The sequence below is a fragment of the Symphodus melops genome (assembly GCF_947650265.1).
Source record: "Symphodus melops genome assembly, chromosome: 2".
Lineage (NCBI taxonomy): Eukaryota > Metazoa > Chordata > Actinopteri > Labriformes > Labridae > Symphodus > Symphodus melops.
The window spans coordinates 14,079,155-14,101,171 of NC_136692.1; the positions used below are offsets into that span (position 1 = coordinate 14,079,155).

General features: G+C 38.9%; 1 protein-coding gene across 2 annotated transcripts in view; it reads right to left on the reverse strand.

Annotated features, from left to right (window-relative positions):
- Nucleotides 1–17,209: 17,209 nt before the first annotated feature.
- Nucleotides 17,210–22,017, reverse strand: part of LOC306820255 (protein ELFN1-like) — a 107,065-nt gene continuing 102,257 nt past the window's right edge. For both annotated transcript variants that reach the window (XM_079338054.1, XM_079338053.1), the window contains one exon: nt 17,210–19,921. In XM_079338054.1, coding sequence (XP_079194180.1) covers nt 17,824–19,921 — 2,098 coding nt within the window. In that variant the 3' untranslated portion in view covers nt 17,210–17,823. The remainder of the gene's footprint in view (nt 19,922–22,017) is intronic.

Here is a 22,017-nt window from a genome sequence, read left to right on the forward strand (position 1 = left end):
TCTCCCTCAATAAAACCCCAACAGAGAAAGACAGTCAGGTTTTAGTTCAGGTCTTGCTTTGTTCTCCTTCTGGGTTCCCTCTTGAGATGAAGCAGTATTGTACTGTATTCACTGAGAAAGATGTGTGAGAGACAGTATGACACAATATTCATGTGGACATAATAAGACAGGTGGGGCAGCAGTTGAATTCTTAACTCTTCTCTATACAGTATGACCTTTTCCACTCCTGTAGTCAGTCCTGCATTTACCTCAAATGACAGGGGGGAAGAATGACAAGCCTACTTTTGCCACCCATGGTCTTATTTTGATCATTTATGACAGATGTTCTAACTGTTAAAAAACATTAAACATAAAAACATTGGAAGCACTAAAATACTAACACAGATTTGGAAAACATTGAGACAAAACCCAAAAGGGAGGTTCCTAAAGGTTCAAACAACTGGCCAAAGTTCTGGTTTAAGTCTGTTTTATAAGTCCAAACCATTGCATTTTGCCCTTCTGTGGACAATAACTTAAATTTAAGTTTGATAATAAAATTGGCACAAACCATGAGTTGGTTCTCATTTTTGGACAGCAACAAGAAACACAAAACCCCCAAAAAGATTCAGTGTGAAATGTGTAGTTGTCTGGCCCAACAGACACTGCCTACCCAGTCATGCCGAAAATAGACTCTGCATGTTTCTTGGCATAGTAGAGTGAAGAGCACTTCTGTTTTGTGTTGCAGCTCTGCAGGTGGTGGTACAAACATTAAACAAAGTGCCTGTTCTAATTAACAGTGAACGTGAGCCCCTGGAGTATAAAAGACCTTTTAACCAGAGTTGTCACTTGAATTCAGATGTTGAATTACTTTTTTTAAATTCTTTGGTACGTCTCAGTGAAACCAGTGATTCACAATCTTTTCACTTGGTATCCCCCCTTTCAAAGGTTATGGCCTTTGTATGGACATGGGTTGGGAGCAGTTTAACTGAACATGTTCTCATTGAGGTGTCAGAGATCCATTTGAAGGTTAGTGTAGTCATTATTTTAGTCAGAAAGGAATTTGTCTAACAGCACCATATTATTTTTTGTTTTTAATCATCTCATGGCTCAACATTTAATGAGGGAAACAGCTGACTTGGCTTAGATTGAACAAAAAAAAAACCCCAACAGCTAGACAAACATGGAGAGACAAGCTTTGAGTTCACTGAAAAGTTTTTCGGCAGACAAGTTTCAAAGCAAACATTTTTGAGATTCATTTTCTACCTCTGAGTCATCCATTGCCTTATTACGTTCCTCAGTTTTCAATAAAGTGAGCTTGTATAACCATACAACTTAAAATGAGTAATCTGATCAATCAAACACTCTTGTTTGTTTTTGCTCTTATCGTCTCATAATGCAGCTTAGAGTACATACTTTGAAAACTCTGTGGTGGAGATTTCAACTAAGTTCTGACATCTATTGTTTAATAGTTGACCACAATCCTTACATTGACGATAAACTGTGTCAATAACAGTAAAATGTGAATTATGGGTTTCCAATGCAAACTTTAAAGCCGAATTTGATTTATTTTTTTCTTTCCTGCTTGAACTTAGTAGCTTCTCTGTGTCCAACTCTGAAATGTCAGTTGTCAGCGTGCACTTGAAAGCACCGACAGGGTGAGTTTTCAAAACACTCTGTAGGTGCTCCCCCTCTTCATGATACTAACACAACTCTGACAAAACCTAAAGGTTAGGAACTGTTTGTTGTGATGGATTGCCAAACCCAACCACATCACAGGTTCCTTCAAGTTGAGCTTTATGCTTTCCTGTCATGGTGGCTAATATCTGAGGCTCTGTGGAAGTTAGAAAATCACTCAAACTATTTAACTCTTAATCAGGGATAAAGCATTGAAAAGGCAGAAAGGAACTGCTGAAGCTTTTAAGAGATTTGTTTTTTCTCCTTATGTTTCAACAAATAGCAGCTAAATAAACAAGATAATTTAAAAAAAAGATCTCAACATATTGACAGATATTCAATCTAATCTTTTATTTTCGAACAAAATTAAAAAAAAAAACTCTTGTCACTTTAAAACCCCAGTATTATAATTATAATGTTCCCTCATTAGACATTTGGGATATTTTCTGCCATTACCATCAGCCACCTCATGATCATTCTCTGGCAATAACAATAAGCCAAGGCTAATGGTGCAATAATGCACTCAAAGAGGTTGCCAGACCAAGAGAACAAATTTGGAAGCAGTTGTTACAGGGCAGAGTTTACACCTCTGATGATGGACTTGCACAGAGCACCTTCATTCTCGCCATTCATTACAACGTTGTGGAGCTGCTGCAGTGCTTCATGTTTGGCAAGTGTAATTCTTAACAGCCACTGCCTCTTACCTTCACTCCCAGACAGTATACATGTCTGTTCTGCTCGTGGAAAGTGCAGGCAGGCATGTCTGCTGGCAGATTCCAATATGGCGGCCGTAGTGTGAGAGTGACAGTTTGGCTAATTAGAGCACTTTTAATTTACACTGCCTTGATCTCTCGTCTAAGCGTCCTACACTGCCTTGATCTTTCGTCTAAGCGTCCTTCAATCCGAATATCTGCGTGTGCAGGAATGTGTGTTGGAGTGTGTTTGTATATTTTCATTTCATCTTGTTCTGTGTCACCTTGTGTGGTGATTTGGAAAGTTGAGAGAGTTCTAGGAAGGTTAAATGACCAAATCTTCGTTAGGCCTTTTCCCAAACTATATCAATTGTCTCTGCTCTCTCTAATTTATTTGCATTTTATAGGCATCATTTCTTCATGGCTTCATGGTTCCCATTGTAATGAAAGCAGCAGAGTTTCAAGGTCAGCAATCTCTTATTCTCCAATTCAACTTTTTTAACTGGTTTGTTTTTAAAACTAAATGCAACCATCACTTTTTTTTAAACAGTCTTAGATAGCATTATGTTACTTGCCTACTCTGACATTGTAACTCCTTGATGACTGGACTCCTAAGATATCAAACAAAATTAAAGGTTAAAGGGAAGATACCCGATGTAACTGCTGACTTAATAACTTATAAGTCATATTGTTCCCCTCTCAGCCCGCCAGCCGCCTTCCCACAGTGTTCTCTCACTTACACTGTATATTAATGCTGCTTGGCCTGTCATTTGTATGTGTGTCATTCTGTATGTGTCTCTGTGTGTGCTGCACACAGAAAGATATATAGCCCTCCATTTTTTTTTAAGTTTTATTTTCGGGCTTTTGTTCGCCTTTATTGCAGAGAGGACAGTGGATTGAGTAGGAAAGTGGGGAGAGAGAGTGGGGAAGGACATGCGGGAAGGTCCGCCACAGGTCGGACACAAAGTCGAGCCGCCTGCGCGAGGACTGTGCCTCAATACACGAGGACGCACGCAGTGCCACTGCGCCACCGGCGCCCAGCCCTCCATTTTTAACGGTTTATTTTAATATGTATTAATACAGTGGTGAGAATGTTTCCCATTATCAGCCTTAACATCATGCACTATCCAACCGCCTCCCTCTACAGGCTGTCCCACATTAGTGTCTCGATCTTTTGATAGAGACACCGAGTCTAATTCAAATTTTTAAAAGAAGGTTATTCCACAAAGACAACCCCCAGGGCCGGGAAAGAAATCAAAACTGAAAATGAGCAAAGAACCCTGTCTTTCTGCTGTCTTTTATCTTCCTTAGCCCCTTATTCTTAATTCTGTTTCCTGCTCCTTTCTCTTTTTTGTCGTCTTCTGTCCTCATATCTCTAGTAGCCTCCATTCCTGCCTTAGGTGTCATTCTAAATGCCATTTGGAGAATAAAGGAGGGGGTTATATTGCTTGTGCCTGGGGAGGCTTCTTTTTATACTCAGGCCATCATTGACGTGAACAGCAATAGACTGATGGGTGGATACGTGCAGCACACATGAAAAAGCAGATATTTTGGTCACCGCTGCTCTGGCTGTGATGAGCTTAACAACTACATGTGTTCAGAACTCTGACACGGTGGGGGTAAACTGGAGGCTCTGCGTCAGACTGCTTTGATAAGAGCACATCTAGAAAGGGCAGCTCTCAACCACAGTGCTTCAAAACAAGACTTAATGTAGGTTCGCTTCCACTGTGAGAAGTAGTTATACCACAAGTTGTTTGGCTGCCCTTTTCAACCGCCCCACCGGGTACACCAGTGAATTCTCTCTGCTTGCCCAGAGTGATCTTTAACAAACTGCTTGCTCTGCATCACCACTGGGTTATGTGCATTTCAGAAATATCACGAGTGATTGTGAAACGTTACGATTACAAATATCAATAATTCAATAAACAGCTTCTTCATATGTTTCCTTGATTTATTAACAATTAAAAATCTCCTTCCATCTTGTTAATTAAATGTATTTTTTGCAAACAATCTTTAATAAAACCTGTCCCAACAATAATCCACAATCATTGTAGCTGTAACATGTTTACTTACTATTTTGTTCCCTCATTCATTATTCATTACATTCAACATGTGGTTTGTTGTGTGTCATCTTACAATACTGCAGTTTGTCAAAGAAAAAAACTAATTTGGAGATCAATAACATCTGAAAAGACATCCAATACATCAGAATGTTAAATTTAATAATTATAGAAAAAGTTGATTTTTATATTTGTTCCAGTGCACTTGGTTGGGATCATGTTAACACTTTTGAAGACAAGGACATATGTTATACTTAAGTAGTGCTTAAAAAGTGCAATACTCATGAGGATTTTATGTATAAAGGGATGATTGATGGATGACAATAAATTCCTGTTGCAAAACACAAGGGAATGACAGTATACTTCATATCTGGTATCTGATTTGGCTGTGTCAAAGAAAAAAACTCGCACTTGGGAGGAGAGGTGCAAAGCAGAGATGTTGCTCAGGACAGCGAAACGCATAAAAGATGCTCATGCGCTGCTAAAATGAAGAAGTGTGCACAAATTGTGTAAAAACCCAACAGGAAGTCCAACATTATTTTTTGAATGAATGAATAAATGATGGCCAATTTTTGCACTTTCAGGCTTCCTATTTGAACATACTTTATTTAGACCTTGTTCATGCAATCATTACCAACTCAGTGTGTTCTAGACATGTTTAAGATCTCCCGTTGTTCTTCTCACGATTCTATAGAAAAGGGTGTGGCCTCAGTGTACTGTTAAATTTCACTTTTACACAAATGAAATGTAAGGCCTGCTGCTTGGTCACGTCTCACAGTTGGACTTCTGCGGTCACATTCTCGTAGTCCCAACACACCCCGACCTGCACTGGGTGCTCTTGGGCCCTTCATCACCGCTTGTGGTTTTAATTTTCTTTTCTTTTTCAGAGCATATGAATTATTAATTACTGTCAAGACCTAAAGACAATTTCAACCAAAATCTTAAAAAGTGTATGTGGAGAAAATCACCTACCCAGCCTTAAATAATAAAGCTGTCAAATGATAAACATTTTTAATTGCCATTAATCACAAAATTTCAATTGTTAACTAATCGTATTTGTAATCGTTTCTTGCTGATTGTCCCATTTCAGTAACATGTATGTGCACTTCCTGTATGGCATGCAGATGTACATTCTCAATCTTATTTTTATCTTTCTGGTTCTAAAGCTTTAACTTGATTTGAACATACTTTTATTTTCACAAGGTTCTTTTTGTGTACCATTACGTTTATCAACTTAAAATAGACAGATATGCCTTGATGCTGAATGTTAAAGTTATTTTTATGTTGTTTTTTTTTCTTTTCTTAGTCTTTTTTGACCAAAAGGTACAATAAATGTTTGAAATAAAAAAATGAATTTGACTATGGAAAAGACTCTGTGACTTTTCTTTTAGTAACAGGTCATTAATGGCTCAGTGCAAGAAGAAACTGAATTGACAATCCTTTACTGAAACTCTAATAGATTAAGTGATTTGATAAATTCATTAAATTTATTTGTACTAGTAAAGACAACAATAATCTGTGATACATCCTGGATTAAAATCCTACATTTAATCATCTTGACAGGTAGTTTCAGTATCAGTTGTATCCTTAGAATGAAATATAACTACAATTTTAATGTCTAAAGAGTGTGACTCACTACCTCAGCATTGGTTAGTGATTAAGTTTGCACCACTACTCCTGTCATTCTATGTTAATGCAGCTTAAAAGCCAGTGAGAGATCTGAGGTGCCACAATGAGGTTGGAGAGACAGATGATGAAACTGTGGAGACATACAACACCTGCCCTGGGTTAAAATCACACAGGACAGATAGGAAATGGGAAGATAATGAAAAAACCTGTGAGAACATTTTCTTGTCTCGAAAGGAGCAGCGTAACATAAGGCCCCCAAGCCACTTCTAACACAGCAGTTTAAAGATAAGGAGTAATGAACCTCACTGGTGGTGCACTGAAGTTGCCATTTTCAGTCAGTTCTGCACATGATGGAAAAAGTTTTTGCTTCTTCACATAAAGCCCACCATCATTGTGATTCTAAAAATATTATTTCAACTGGGAAAATAAGCTCCTGATCAAGGCTTATTGTTCTGTGGGTGTTATTGCCTACATTTATAACCAATTGTGCTGCTGCTTGACACAAACTGGTCTCATGGTTATTGTGAAATAAGCGACAGAATTATAAGGCCAAGACTCATGCAGTGACAAGATTTGACATTATTTTCAAGGTTGAATGTACTTGAAACCAATCTGTTTCAATTACAAGCCAAATTTGCCCTGCAACAAAAAGCCCCTGTTTGTTAAAGTAGTATAAAGACAACCAATTGGCCACTGTTTGTCAAAAATATTGCCTCTGACCCAAAACTTCCAACAGATACGTGTGCATTGTGTGTCCGCTCCAGTCCATTTTGCCTCTGTGCACCCTCGTTGTTAACACCCACTTGCTTTGTTGGAGAGCACAGCCGGACACCTAATGTGCCCAGACAAAAGAATTCCTGCTGTTTTTGTACAAATTCACCCACAGAGCCAGATAATATGATGTACATGGTATAAAACATGTATCATATGCAAACACACAAGCCCCGTTTCCACTAAGCGGCCCAGTATGGATCAGTACAGTTTGGTACGGTTTGGTTCGGTAAAGCCTGATCCATTTTGCTTTTCCACAGCCAACCGAGCCCTCTTATAGGCGGTGTCTAAGCCGGATGCTGATAGCTGCATCAGCTAAATAACAACGTGTCACTATAGCAGTGCGACACAGTGTACACCACTAATAAATTAATCAAGAACAAATGCGCGACACAGTAAACAAAGACCAACATCAAACAATTCATCTCCTTTGTCATTGCAGTGTTATCCCTATATGCATTTACTTAATAGTATTTTGCGCTCCCGACTCTTGATATCAGGACAATTAACACACCTCTGTGTGAGAAACTATGCATTGGTATGTGGCTCAATGTTATACAAAGCAATCAAGCTTGGTTTCAGAGAAGGATGTGTGCAGCGAGGAGAAATACAGACAAAAAAACAAGCGACTGGGTATTTAAAGACGGCGGTGTTGTGTTTGTCTTTTAATGCCGCTGTCGTTACGGGACCAATCAACGGACTGCTTCACCTTTTAGGGTCGGATTGATATTCTTCACACCCCAACAGAAGGGTCCCAAAAAGTAGGATGGTACATGTCGGTAATTTGGGAATCTTTCCCGGCTTTAGTCTATGGAAATGCCACAAAATGTTTGCCATACCGAGACGAACCGAACTGAACCGCTTGGTGGAAACGGGGCTATACAGTCATGGTTGTGAACCGTGTTTTCAGAGTGTTTTATTCTGAAAATAGATGTTTTTAATGTATTTGCTATGTCTGACTTCCCATCCTGCTCCATCCGTGAAATTGATCTGGCAAACATAGGAGCATTTTGTATCTTCTACGCCGGAGAGCTCCAGACTGACAGAGGTGAGACACAGTGCAGCAGAGCCAGTGGAAGCACACATATTGACTAAAGTAAAAACCTATTAGCTCCGCTGCCATAACAGAGCAGAGGCGGACTGAACACGTTGAATTTAGGATTTAAAGCAGTCAATTTTAGTGGCTTCCACTAAGTTCCAGCAGTTGTTAGCATGGTAAAATAACGATAAACAGGCAAAGGGGCGGCTGTGGCTCAGTTGGTAGAATCGTTGTCTCTCAACTGGAAGGTTGAGGGTTCGATCAAGCAACATGACCAATGTGTCCTTGGGCATGACACTTAACCCTGCATTTCTCCATTTGCTTCAGTGGCGTTGTATGAATGGATTAGTCACTTCTGATGGATGCGACATAGCAACCACTGTCATCAATGAGTGACATGCAGTGTAAAAGTTCTTTGAGTAGTCAGAAGAATAGGAAAGCGCTATATAAGTTCACGTCCATTTTAAGTCCAAAGGCTTCCTTTTCTATGCATCAATCACAATTTAAAGTCCTTATATTACAACTTAAAACTGAGTAAGGAGTTGGAGTTTAAATACCTTATCAACTACTGGATTGAATGCACTCAATGTCTGCTTACAGCAATGAATGAAAGGGTGTATTCACACCTACCTTGTTTGGTTTGCTTGAAACGAACTAAAACCCTGGTGCGGACCTTTTGGGTAGGAGTGAATACAAACCATCAAACTCAGGTGTGCACCAAACAGCCGAAGAGGTGGTCTCGGTTCGCTTCCAAATGAACCCTGTTATGATTCCCTGGTAAGAACCCTGGTACGGTTCGTTTGAGGTGTGAAAGCAACCAAACCTCAGTCCGACCCAGTAATAATAATCGTATGCTTAACAGACATAACAGGCTCCCGTTGCCTCACGCATTAAGGGAAATAATTGTTTGGTTAGCAGAGCAGTGTTCTTGTTTGTTTCTATTGCCTACTTCTTTGTTATAAGACGCGGAGGTAATCTTTAGTCTATCTTTCAGACACTTTCACTGGTGTTTCATCGCTCTGTTCTTTTATTATCCAATACTTTTAAATCACACACACTATGAACAGAACAGCAGCTGCAGCAGAGTTTTCCTGGCGCTTTTCCCCCGCGGCAGTCTGATCCTCCTCCTTTCCCCTGCGCCACATACTTCATTGATAACCTCGGCCACATTCATCATAACACCGGTTGATGTCCCACACATAGATCTACATTTTTTACACAATGAAATATTTTCCTACTTGTACTAAATGGATGAAATTGTTGCTAAAATGTTCAATATCAGGACAGCGAGTGCAGCACGCAAGTTCTCCATGATTTTTCATTTTGCGATTACCGCTTTATCCCGCCCTAAACCTTTTTATCCAATGATTGAACGATCTTTGCACACATATTATGTTTTGTTTATGAATTCTGGGCCTCTTGCGAAAAGTGCAATGTGAAAATAAACCGCACCAAACCAAAAAATAACATTGTATTTGGTGTGAACCAAAGAAAGAGGACTAAAGGACTTTCCTGGAGTGAATACACCCAAATTAACACTTCAGCCCAAAGACAGGCTAAAAAACAAATACAAGATTAGCTTTGAGGCGGCTAGTTTTTAAAGGCTACTGTAAAATATCAATAGTCAAAGTTGCTTTATGTTTTTCTGAGTTAAGTCTTGTGTGAAACGTCTAAATGTTGTTCTTTTGTATTTTCCTGAAATAACAATATTTTATCTTAAGACAATCTCATAAATTCATTTGATGGATTTTTTGAGTACTTGGCTATGTTAAGAAAAAGGTGAACTATGGAGCCAAGAAGTGTGTTTATTTAAACAATAAAATACAATTAATATTTGAAATCAAACGTTTATTTTTTTATTTGAACATTGAAAAATTCAGTAATGGAGTCAAAACAATATTCAAATTCAATATAATTAATTATTATACCGTAAATTCTGTACTATTGAGCGCACCTGGATATAAGCCGCACCGGCTAAAAATATGTAAATAAATGTATTTGTACATATATAAGCCGCACTTGATTATAAGCCGCAGGTGTCCACGCTATAACAAGAGCTATTTACACAGACGTAGGCTACCGGTAACATCCGCAAATACTGTAGCGTCTGTACGGACGTTAAAGGACGACGAGAGCGTTCAAATAATAACTTTTAATAACCCGGTCACTGTCGGCCGTGACCACGCCGTTTACAGCAGAGAGCAACACATAACTTGCCGTAACAATCCAACTCTCTCCCCCAGCGTTCTCTCATACAGCCACTCAACACGTTCTCGCTGGTGCATTCACTGACTCTCCACATAATCGGAATTATGAACACATTATCAACTACTGACTTTACAACATGAACCGTTACAATACGAAGCCTAGCCGACGGTGTCTGTAACACGGCTGATGAAAAAGATGACCGTAATATATTTCACAAGAAAAAGTCCATCCATCCACTGTCTCAGAATGACTTCATTACTCACTTCCTCAGTCTCTGTTGTCGCTGTCAGTGTCATCTTAACGTGCAGCAGCTCTGTTAGCTTCTTTGACAGCCAGGTCGATCGCCTTTAACTTGAAAGCTGCATCATATGTATTTCTCCGTGTGTTTTCCATGATGAGGGTGCGTGCATGAAGCGCAAAATGACTGATATTAAGATCCGACGTGACGAAGTCAAATGTTTTTGCGGCAGAAGCTCATTGTCCCCCAAGAAAAATCCATGCATTAGCCGCACTGGAGTAGAAGCCGCAGTGCTCGAAGTGTGAGAAAAAAGTAGCGGCTTATAGTCCGGAATTTACGGTAATTATAATTATTATAATTCAATACATTTTTACAGATTCAAACTTTTTTTTTAATTTCAAGTTTTTTTTTCAGTTTTAAGGTTTGTTAAACTTCATTTTTTGGATCTGCTTTTCATTATCAGATTTTTTTTTTCATTGAAGAGTTTAGTCCTGTTGTAGTGTGGGGGGTGTGTGGCTTCAGCTGAAGGGGTCATGCAATAATGACAATCACTGATAAAGATGGCTCTCTCATCCTCCTAAATCACGTTGCCTTCAGGAAAGTAGGAAATTCAAGGAGCCTTACCTTGAGATTTGTATACACCTTATTGTGTGATAACAGAGACCAGGATCCATTACATATGCTGTTTGATACTGTGCTGAGCGCAAATTGCAGTAATGCATCAATCTGTCATATGTCAGTTTGTGAAGTAAAGCCACTCCTGAGCTCCCTCTCATCCCAGCCAGTCCCTATATATGCAACCACAGATCAAATTAATATCCAGATTGGTACAACCAAACTCATTCCCACAACATATTCCTGCCTGCCAGTGCAGATAAGAAATATTAGCTAGTTTTGAAGTATCTCTTTCATATACTAAATTTGACCAGGACTGGTCAATTGAAAAATAGGGACATCAACATCATCAGCAGGTAGATCCGGGGATGGAAACTCAACATAGAACAAGCAATAGCTTGTGTTAACTAAAATTTCAAGTTAACACACAGCGAGAAGCGAGAGTGAGGGTGGAAGATAGTTTGTTGGTTCTCATCCTTGGATTTTACCATTACCAGGATTCTCAACTTTTGGAAATTGTTTAGAGTTAGACAGATGTGGAGTCCCCATGCGAGTGGACGCAAGCAAACATTTTTGGGGTGTTTATTTATTAATTGTACAATAATGGTTTTTAATAATGGTTTTTAACACATGTCCAGTTCAGTATAATGTCTTTGTTTTAGTTAAAATGTAGCCTATTGTAGACATTTTATGATGAAAGTATAATTGGATTAATACCAAATGCCAGACTTTGGGTGTTGACGTCGAGCCTCCACAACTGTAGATTCCTCCTCGAATTGCGCTGAATGTAGACGGCCATCACTCGTTGAAAAAGGTATGATGTGAGACTGTATATATTAGACATAGACTGTATATATTAGGGTGATAACTCCTAACCCAGATAGTGCTTTGCTACTTTCTGATTGGTTGAACGCCTGGTAGTTTGATTGACTGGTGTGTGGCTGCGTTGGACCCAAAGAGTTTGTTGCAGAGAAAGGTTAACAGAACCGTATGGTTTCTAATTTGCGTGCGAAATGCAAGGTATGGCGTGGGGCGTGTGAATTGCCTGAAATGCGTGTGTCTTACTCTCATTGCGTGAGAGTTGAGAACCCTGCATTACAGTTATGACACCCTAGCGTGACATTTCACTCCCTCCAATTTGTATCTTACATTTTGTGTTCACAGTGTTTTTAATTCCCAAGCTCATTCAAGACATCAAGAGATCAATGAGTTCATCTTGATTTAATGATTTCAGTGGAGTTCAGCCCTGAGAACACTGACTTACCTTTTGCCTCTGTGAAATAACTATTATTGTGAAGAAGATCTAGCAGTCTGATAAGCAGTGGAGTTTTTGTAACTTTCATTTCGGGATCATTTGTCTTCTTTCTTCACCACAGTGTCAGACAGAATTGTTACATGTATTAAAATTAAAAGCCACTGCCAAAGCATTTACCATTTCTTGCCCAATAAAGATTTTCATTGAACGCCTCTCTCTATAATTGCAAAAAAAAACCCAGCTGTAATGATGTCAAAGCCATTGGGATATTTTTTTTAAATAAATGTAACCCAAATTTCAGATAGTGATGTTGAAGCTCCAGAGAGTTCAAACTTAAACTGTTAATTTCTTTTTTGTATTTTGCACAAAAGGTCCTGAAATAGCTGGAGATGGTTATATCAACGTTTTTTTGTCTTTTTTTTGTTTTTGCTCCATGTACACAAAAAAAGGTACGTCATGTATTGTTGCATAACAAAAGCAATTTTCTGTGGTGAAAAAAAAATTTAAAGAAAATGTTTTAACAGAAATACTAGTTCAAGATACACTTCATTATATGTTTCAATTGGTTGATTCACTTGCTGCTATTAAATTAAAATCCAGTAAAGTGAGCATCCTAATTCATCTCACCAAGGACACAATCCAAAAAAGTACCTTTCATCCAATTTGCCAAATCAACACAACATTACATATGTCTCTCCTGAGACTGTTTTTTGACTTAGGGTATCTGTCTGTTAGATTTAATGTGAATTCAGGTCTTTTTACAACAGATTTGACCTGTATTTACAATTACCCAGATGAGTGTGATGACTCAGTTTGTGTAGTCTTGCCAAATTATCTTTTTAATATAGGATATGCAATTTCTTTAACTTTGCAAACATCAGTCAATAAAGGACTTAACATTTTGAACTATTATTTTTTGTAATGTCTTATTGTTGCCTTAAGAAATAAAACTCCAAATTGGCTTCATGTTAAATTGTCAAGCAGTAGATATTTCATGGTGCATGTGCAGCAACAGGGTAACTCAAATATTAGGATAAAGGACAGAACAGGACACGATTATATAACCTTCTTGTTGGAGCCATGTAGCCATGTTGTATCACAGCATGGCACTGTACATTTTGTCACCAACTTGGCCCTTAGCAGCATTTTCTCAATGGATGGCAATGTCTGTTGGGCAATCCACCGCTTTGGTCCAGAATTACATTTCTCCACAACTGTCAGATAGGTTTCCCTTTTCCTAGATGTCCATGTTTCCAAAAGAATGAATCCTGATCACTTTTATTTCCTTTAACGCCATTTTCTGCATCGTTTAAACTGGTTTAGGTGTACATGTTTAACATCTACTTAAAGTAGAGAATATATTAATACTGTGGTGATCCAATAACTTCATTCTGTCCAGTACTCAATAAAATACCAGAACACGGATGACATTCCCATCAGCTGCACTCTGATCTTTATGCTAACTTGCTGAATTGCGGACAGTGCAACAGTTTCGGAATGTATGTGGCTTACAATTTTCTGACATTGCTGAACAACATTTTTTCCTGTACCATAGCTTCTTTTTCACTTTCCCACTCTCAATCTTGCACAAACATGTTCTTGTAGATAACTATGAACATATTTTGATATACACTATTTGAATAGATTTTGTAAGGCTGCTGTAAAGTATTGCTACAAACAAAGTGTTCTTTTTAACGTTGACAATAAAGAGTCTATCCAGCTATCTATTACAGAAATAGTGTTTTGTTTACTCTGGATTATACTCCTGAATAATCCTGGGACACCCACAATCAGTTCCTGTCACAATAATCCCCTGTTCATTGTTCAAAAGTCTTGACTGTGTCTTTTTCAAGGTAAGTGGGAAAGTGCTAAGAATGAGATGTTTATGTTTATTTTTTTAAATATAACTTTTTAATATAATCTTTTAATATAACTTTTCAAATTTCAGAGAAAGACATTACAAAACCGTAAATAACACCAGAATTGTCTGGCTAGATGCCAATGAAACTATGTTTATATATATATATATATATATATATAACCCTTTTAAGCATTTACTGAAGCAAAAGTATTAATCAACCACTGTTCAATGTAGAAATGTAAAATGAAAGTCCTGAGTGTTTAAAACACTTTGTATGCGTATAGTTTCTCCAGGAAAGGAGACAGTGAAAGAAAGGCTATTTTTATTGTGCTCATTTTAATTTTTTTGACACGAAAATAAATAAAGCCTCTGAGAGATCCCATGGCAGAACATTTCTCTCTCTCACTCTCTTACTTGCTCCTGAGTCATTCATTTGAAGAAAATAACACAAGCTTCCACTGAAGATTTCCTTGCAGCATGCTCCATAGTCGTCTCTGTCTCTGTTGTCAGTATAGGATCTCTATTTATTTCCACTTTCTAGGCATTGTTGTTTTAAAAACACAGTTTCTCTTCATCATGCCTCAAAGAATAGCAGCACTGATGGGGTCACTGTTGACTGATTTCCTTGACCCTCATTTCATTCTTGTCTGATTCTGGAAAAGCTTTGCTACTCTTTGACACATGATAAATTCAGGCCATTATTGTTCAAAAACAAAACAGGAAAAAAAAACAGTAGTTCAATACATCGCTACATTAATATAACTGTTACTCTAAAAATGCTCAAGAGAGGCTTAAGAATCAAGCAATTATAAAATTGCAGTCGTGATAGTATAAGTTAAGAAACCAGGACATTATTTTGATTTTCAAAGCAATGTTTAAGTTACAAACACTAAAGAAACTTGAATGTTTTAAGGCTGTTGTTAAGTTAAAGCCGCAATCTGGGATGTGTTATACAGAAACAACCACAGCTCTTCAGTATCCTCTTAGATCAGAGTCGTTTGTTTGTTGCAACAGAACTTTATCTGCTGCAGGAAAAGGAGAGAAAATGTCCTTTTAGAGCCACACAAATGAAAGTATATCCCAGTGCTACAAACAGCTGTGGAAATGTCACTAACCCACGATTATGGCTTTAACTAGGCTTGATGACTTGAGCATTCTCAACTCATTATAGCAGAAAAAATAATATTTTATACAGTATTTCCATACACCATAAACGATTCATTGTCTGCCAGCTCTTTTGTTTAGTTTTCAGTGTTGTTTCAAGGTTGGAGTCAATTTTGTTTTAATCCAGAATGTTAAGTGAGTTTGATTCATTAAGTATGTTGTTACAAATTACTTGTCAATACTGTGAAAGCAAACGTGTTGAATTCAAAACCTACTGAATTGAGACTGACTCCAGCCCTGGTTTACACCTTAAGTCAAAAATTGCTTTAACACAGTTCTGCAAAGTATACACAGCAGTATTTATCTTATCACATTTTTCTCCTCTCTTCAGCCTCCATTATTTAGATCCTGCAGATATGCACATAGTCTCTTTCTTCACGCTATTACTAACATTTTATTCTAACACTGCACAACTCAGAACCTTTTTTCAGTTAAACATCTTTGATAAGGCAAAAACCCATTGCTATTTCTTCAACAGACATCTGCAGGGAACATTTTGGGCGCCTTGTGTCTGGCTGAAATTATTATACAAACTGGTCCATTAGGATCGGCCTGAAGAGGCCAGATGTTGTTTTTTTTGGAATATGTGCCGAATTTTTCTCCAATCTCGAAACACCAGAGGCCATTTGTAAAAAAAAAAAAAAAAAGTTTCTATCTGAGAGATGAGGACACTGTTTCAAACCAGCTTGTACATCAGAAACAGAAAAATACAGCTAATAAACAGTATTAATTTCTCAAAGAATACATTCATCTGTGTGTGGTTATGGTTGTGTCGTGTACATGTACACACTTGAACATGTATTTGTATGCATGTGCCAGAGTTGTAACTGTAAGGATGATGGTGAGCAAATAGTCTGGGCCGGGTCTAGGGCTTTAAGGTTAATTTACTACCACAGTACTTTGGTCTTATAAATGATTAGAGGATAGGCGGGAGCAGTGAGCCAATGATGGTTGATCGTTTTGTGCAAATTGATCTGTTTGGCAACTTATGTGTATCAATGTAAAGGAGAAGAGGTCTGTAAATAGTATTCAAAATCAATTCAAATACTTTTTGTGATTTATCAAGTTGGCACAACGGCACCACAGTGGAACCAGAGGAATTCAAAAATTAGAAGTTAAAAAAAACCCTGCAAAATGGAAGGAGAAAAGAAAATTAACAGTTGATCAAACACAGTGGATCTACAGTATATCGGGAAGGAAGCTGAGAGTTTTAGGTCTTTTCCTAAGAGTCGTTTTTTGATTTTGAACAGTGCAGATATCTTTCCCCTTTGGGAATTGAAGACATTCATTTGAAGATTAAAATTTTTTAGTTGGATTTCAAAATCAAAAACGTACAATTGTAAGTAAGCAGGTTGGCAACTTACTTGGTACTCTGGTGTCTGAAAAGTCTGAAAGATTCCAAAACCACGTTGTACAAACAAAACAGTCATGTCTGTTGCAAATATAGAACTTCTTTCTCTCTCATCTGAATAGCGTTCCCTCTTTAGGAGGATGAGAAGCAGGTGTATCAGGGGTTCACCAAGAGAAAAGAGGGCCTTGTTTCGGGCTCATTAGAGAGCACATTCCTCTTGGTAGAAAAGAAGAACTCAAATCTCTTGTCCATCATACTGTTTGTCTCTGTTGGTGCGCACTTCTCAGCTGAGAGGTTTAAAACAGTCAAAACACAGTCACACGACAGAGCCATGCCATATTCAAATGATAGAGTATTAATGATGAGGGGCATAGGAATAATAAGAAGACCAATAATGTAATAAGAATAATTAATATAAATAACATATCATTCTAGGACTTTTAATTCTGTATATAAAAACAGTGGTGAGATGTTGGTACACAGTAGGGCTCTACTTCCCCCTTGGTTGATTTGGCACATTATACTCACTCTCTAGAGAGAGCTCCCTACTCATTCTCAGCACAGTTGAATATTACTGTTGCCTGGCGACCCATCCAGAATTTGTGTTTTCATGTTTAAAATTTCCCAAATAACGACAAATATTTATTTTTCAAAATATCTTTTTCTGTTGTTGTTTTTTTTGTTTGTTTTTGTTTTTTTTTGCTGCAGAATCGCAGGGTGTGATGAAAAAAGACCACCCCGGCAAAATCAAAAATCTTGAGCAATCCTCTGCCTAAGTGAGAAATGTGAGGGTGAGGTTGTCTGCTGTTGTAAAGTTTTTATGAATATCAGTCTCAAGGCAGATTCAAAGCAGGCATTTCAGGATGGGTTGCCTGGCGAAGTTTAAGTTTTTTATTCTCAAGTTTTTTTTTTTCTTCATTCAAAACTTAGTACAAATAGCTACATAAGTCAGAGCTATAATTCTCATTACATTAGAAAAAGTAACTCAGTCTCTCTATAAGTTATGATTTCTGTTTTAATATAATATATTAGTTTGGTCCTCCTTGGTGTTATCAGAAGAAAAGGCTTGGTTTGGATGAAGTGTTAGCCATTGTATGTAAGTGTACGTCTATTTATTTTGTATTGTATGGACATACTGTATGTGTGCAATATGACTCTTTAGAGTCTGTTAGTCACGTGGGTTGTTTGTATTTACAGGTCATTTTTCTATATATCTGTGTATCTGTATCATTTTACGTTTGTTGTTATTTTCCATCTTCAAAGGGTTTGGGGTTTCCAGATGTGGGATCAGGTTTTCTGCTGTGCAGACACACCCTTCCAGTAGTCCAAAATGTCGTGAAGATCTTCATCCTTGGCAAACTGCACCTTTCGTCTAAGGGCGTGCCCAGCTGCCACGTATCCTTCGTCCTCCATGGATGCTTGCCGGTGCCTCTTGCGGTGCAGTTTGAACTTCTCCCACAGCCCAAGGGTTGGGGTGCAGAGGAGCCCTTCCTCCTCTTCATCTTCTTCTGGGCTTGAACAGTAGCTGAGGTTGTGATACTGGGGGGATAGTGGGTAGTGAGGTGAGAGCTGGGAGTAGGCCAGCTCTCGCTGCTTTGCCTGCCTGGTAAGGGTCATCGGATCTAACACAGAGGGCTTACGGCCTGGATGGTGGTGTAGCTCCTGTAGAATCTGGGGATGGTGCTGCAGGTCTTGGAGGTGCTGTTGGGATCCGGGATAGGAGTGGCGATGTTCATTGTACTGGCGAATTCTCTGGGCTTCAGCTCGTAGAATAGCTGCTGCTGGGTTAACTGTACGCATAGATTCTCCACCTCTTTCTCCTCTCTCTCCGGGCGAGGACCTCTCGATATAGCGGGTTTCTGAAGAGTGGTAGCCTCCTTCTGAGCGAAATGAGCGAGGGCTCCGGGCAGAACCTGGAGAAGACGAGGTACTTGGCCTTTTGGAGGATGGAGGAGCCTCCATGCTATGGTGTCGCTGCAGCGAATGATGGTAGCTTCTCCCTCTCTCATCTCTTCCACCCCTTGCTCCCTTATAAACTGGAGAAAGAAACTCTGTACCTCGTTCTCCTCTTTCTCCTTGCTCAGAAATAAGTACCAGCTGTGGCTCTGCAGTTGAAACTGCCCCTCCACCTGCTGAAGAGGGAGATTTCATTCCTTGTTGAAAGGAGGTAGACTCCGATTTAAGAGCATCTATGCAGTTATTGATGATCTGGTTAACTTTATCGACTTCTTTAGCAATGGTTGAGATCTCTGCTACTGAGCCCTGTGGATTTGCTTGAGGGGACATCTCTCTTTCTCGCTCTCGTTCTCTTTCTCGCTCTCGTTCTCGTTCTCTCTCCCTTTCAATGCCGGACCCTCTCACCTCCATGTAGTTAAGTTTAGCAGGCTTGTGCGCTGGTGTTTCTATCACCTCCTGCAGCTTATATGGATCTATCTCACCACCCTGAGGAAGGTATGGCATTCTGGACAGACTATCACCTGCTGCAAGCTTCTGGGAGACAGATCCCCCACTCCCTCCCTCTATATCCCCTTCTCCACCATACTTGAGCTCTATCAGAGTCCTCTGGATCCTACTCATTTTCCTTTCCTTCTCCTCCATTATCCTCCTCTTCCTGAGGCAGTGGACAACAAAGCCAAGAATAAGTAGCATGCCAAACAAACAGCCTAAGATAGTCATAATGTAATGGGTGGCTGATGATTGATTGGCAGTCCTTCCTGCCCCAGCACGGCGGCCAGTGGACAAGGTCAGACATGTGTGGTTAAAGCGCAAGGAGTTTCGTATAGAAGCCACACAATATGTGTAGTCGATGTTAGGTTTTAGGTCATTCAGCTCAATATCTTCTCTCTGGTTTTTAAGAGTCTTGATATCCGTGAAGAAACTGTTGTTATAGAGCACCAGAATGTACATTTTCCTGTACGGATGAGGGATCTGAACTGTTATCACAGCGCTTGAATGTTGAACCTGCTTTAGCGTCATGGTTGGATTGATGTCCGTAAAAATGGGGCTTAAGCTGATCTCCTCATCTGGAGGGGTCCCTGACGCGCAATCATCCAAACCACATGGAGAAGCAACATCTGGAGGAAGGGTGGTGGAATCAGATGAGCCAGGCACAAAGAAATGTGTATCATCATCTGTGCATACGAGACTGAGTACGTGCAGAGCATTTCGTTGAGTAGGCATACGGGGGTTCTGGCTCAGGAGGTTGTATCCAAAGAATCCTTGAGGAGAGTCGCACACCATCCTTTCACTCGTCCTGTTCGGGAAGGCTGAGAGCCAGCGTAGGAAACCCAGCAGCTCACAAGAACAGTTGAAGGGATTGGTGTAAAGTTCACAGGTGGTCAGCTTAGAGAGTCCAGAGAACAAACTGCCATCCAACACCTGGATCCTGAAGTGGTACGAAGAGACAAAAATAGGTTCATTAGAATTTCAATCTTTAGTGAAAATTGCAAAGCTAAATACAATAAGAAGGTTTTGTATAAAACAATCATTGGTTGGTATATTTCATGTATTGACATCGATGTAGACTTAATATAAATATGTTTTGGTAGCATCTTACTTTACAGGTCCGTAAATTTCATCATAATTAGACAATAATTATGCAATAATTAGACAAACTTCTTTTTTTATTTCATTGAAATTACCACCGACTTTCACGACAGTTGGTTGAAAATTAGCATGTAACTTGTTTGAATTAATGCCCAAATTTAATTATAAGCAATAATGAATATGGCTTTTGGTAATAAATCACCGAGAGCAGCTTTATATGATTAACAAAAAAAAACCCAAAAAACAAATAAAAGAACTGGAACTCCAATAAAACTAAATTTATTCACATTTATTAAACAATACATTAATAATCAGCTGCTGTTTACAAAGTCACTGATGATGGCACTATGATCTTCTTAATGACAATAAATGTATTTATTATTTCTTCTCTTTACAATAACTTAAATTTTAATGTACAAACCCTTTATCACATTTTTCTTTCCTCTTTAGTTTAGTGAGCATAGCTTTCATGTTATTGTTAAAATATTTTGTTACAATAACAATGAAAGAGGTCCACTTAATGAGCTCTCTGAGACAAGGCAGCAAGTTGTTTTTGGGTCAAACCGTTCATATCACTTTAACTCACGCGCAGATCAATAAGTCCACTCACAGTCAGTGCAGGCAACCTAATCTCTCACACATTACTGTACATTGGGACATTTGTTGCTATGCTGTCCTCACTTTATTTGTTGATGTACTTTCTCTGCATTGGCACTGCTCTGCTCCAGCCTGCGTCATGGCGCGTGCACCATCAGCGCTGCAGCGATCAAGTTTGGACTTACAATTATATTCAGGCATTATTCAACAGAACATTATTTTAATGAAGTTACATGCTAATTTTCTCTAAATAGTCATGACATTCAAGGGTAATTTTAAAAAAATAATAAAAAACTTTGTCTAATTCTCACCTAATTATCACCTAATTATGATGAAATATACAGACCTGTAAAGTAAAGCATTACCATTTTTTTAGTGTGGGGAATGACATGTTTCAAAGGGGGCTGGATTCAAACCCAGGCTGCCCGCTTTGAGGACTGTAGCCTCTGTACATGAACATGAGGTGCACTAAGTAACCAATAGTCTACTGGTCTTTTAACTAATTGTCTCTTTCCAAACCTAAACACAGATTTTATTGTTTAGTAACCAACACATATTTGTTTAGTTCAGATATTTAATCTTCAGAGATTTCTGATTTGTTAGGTTCTTAAGGTACTTTGTAAACCCTTATTTTTTTTTTTTTTTTTAAGATTTATTTTTGGCCTTTTTTGCCTTTTATTGATAGGAAAGTGGATAGAGTCGGAAATGGGGAGAGAGTGGGGAGAGACATGCGGGAAAGTGGCCACAGGCCGGACGCGAACCCGGGCCGCCTGCGCGAGGACCGAATCCTCGCAACATGGTACGCGCGCTGTCGCTGCCGCTGAGCTATCGGCGCCCCCAACATGGTACGCGCGCTGTCGCTGCCGCTGAGCTATCGGCGCCCCGTAAACCCTTATTTTTGAATAATAGTTCAATAAAGTTTATAATTACCATCAGAATTATTGCTTGACAAAAACATGTGAATCAATTTAGATGGAAGAAAAAGTGGATGAATACTGAATTGATGAATATATTCACAAGGCATAAAAAGCAAGTACTACTACTGGATCCGAAAAATTGGCTCTTGTTTTAAAGAACATTGCATAAAAAGCCAAAAGATAGACAAGCTATAAAGACCAACTTTTAAGCAACATTTAATGTACAATCAAAGGACAGTAGTAGCCAAGCATAGCACAGATATGCAGGAAGAGATGGGCCTTTTAATCCTTAGGGGTTTCGGTGTAGAATGCTAGTACCGGGTTATATAGTTGTGAGTCATTAGACCGAGGTCTGGCGAGCTCATGTCTCTAAAATTCCCAAACATGGGTGTCTTCAGCACTCTTAAGCGACAACCACTTG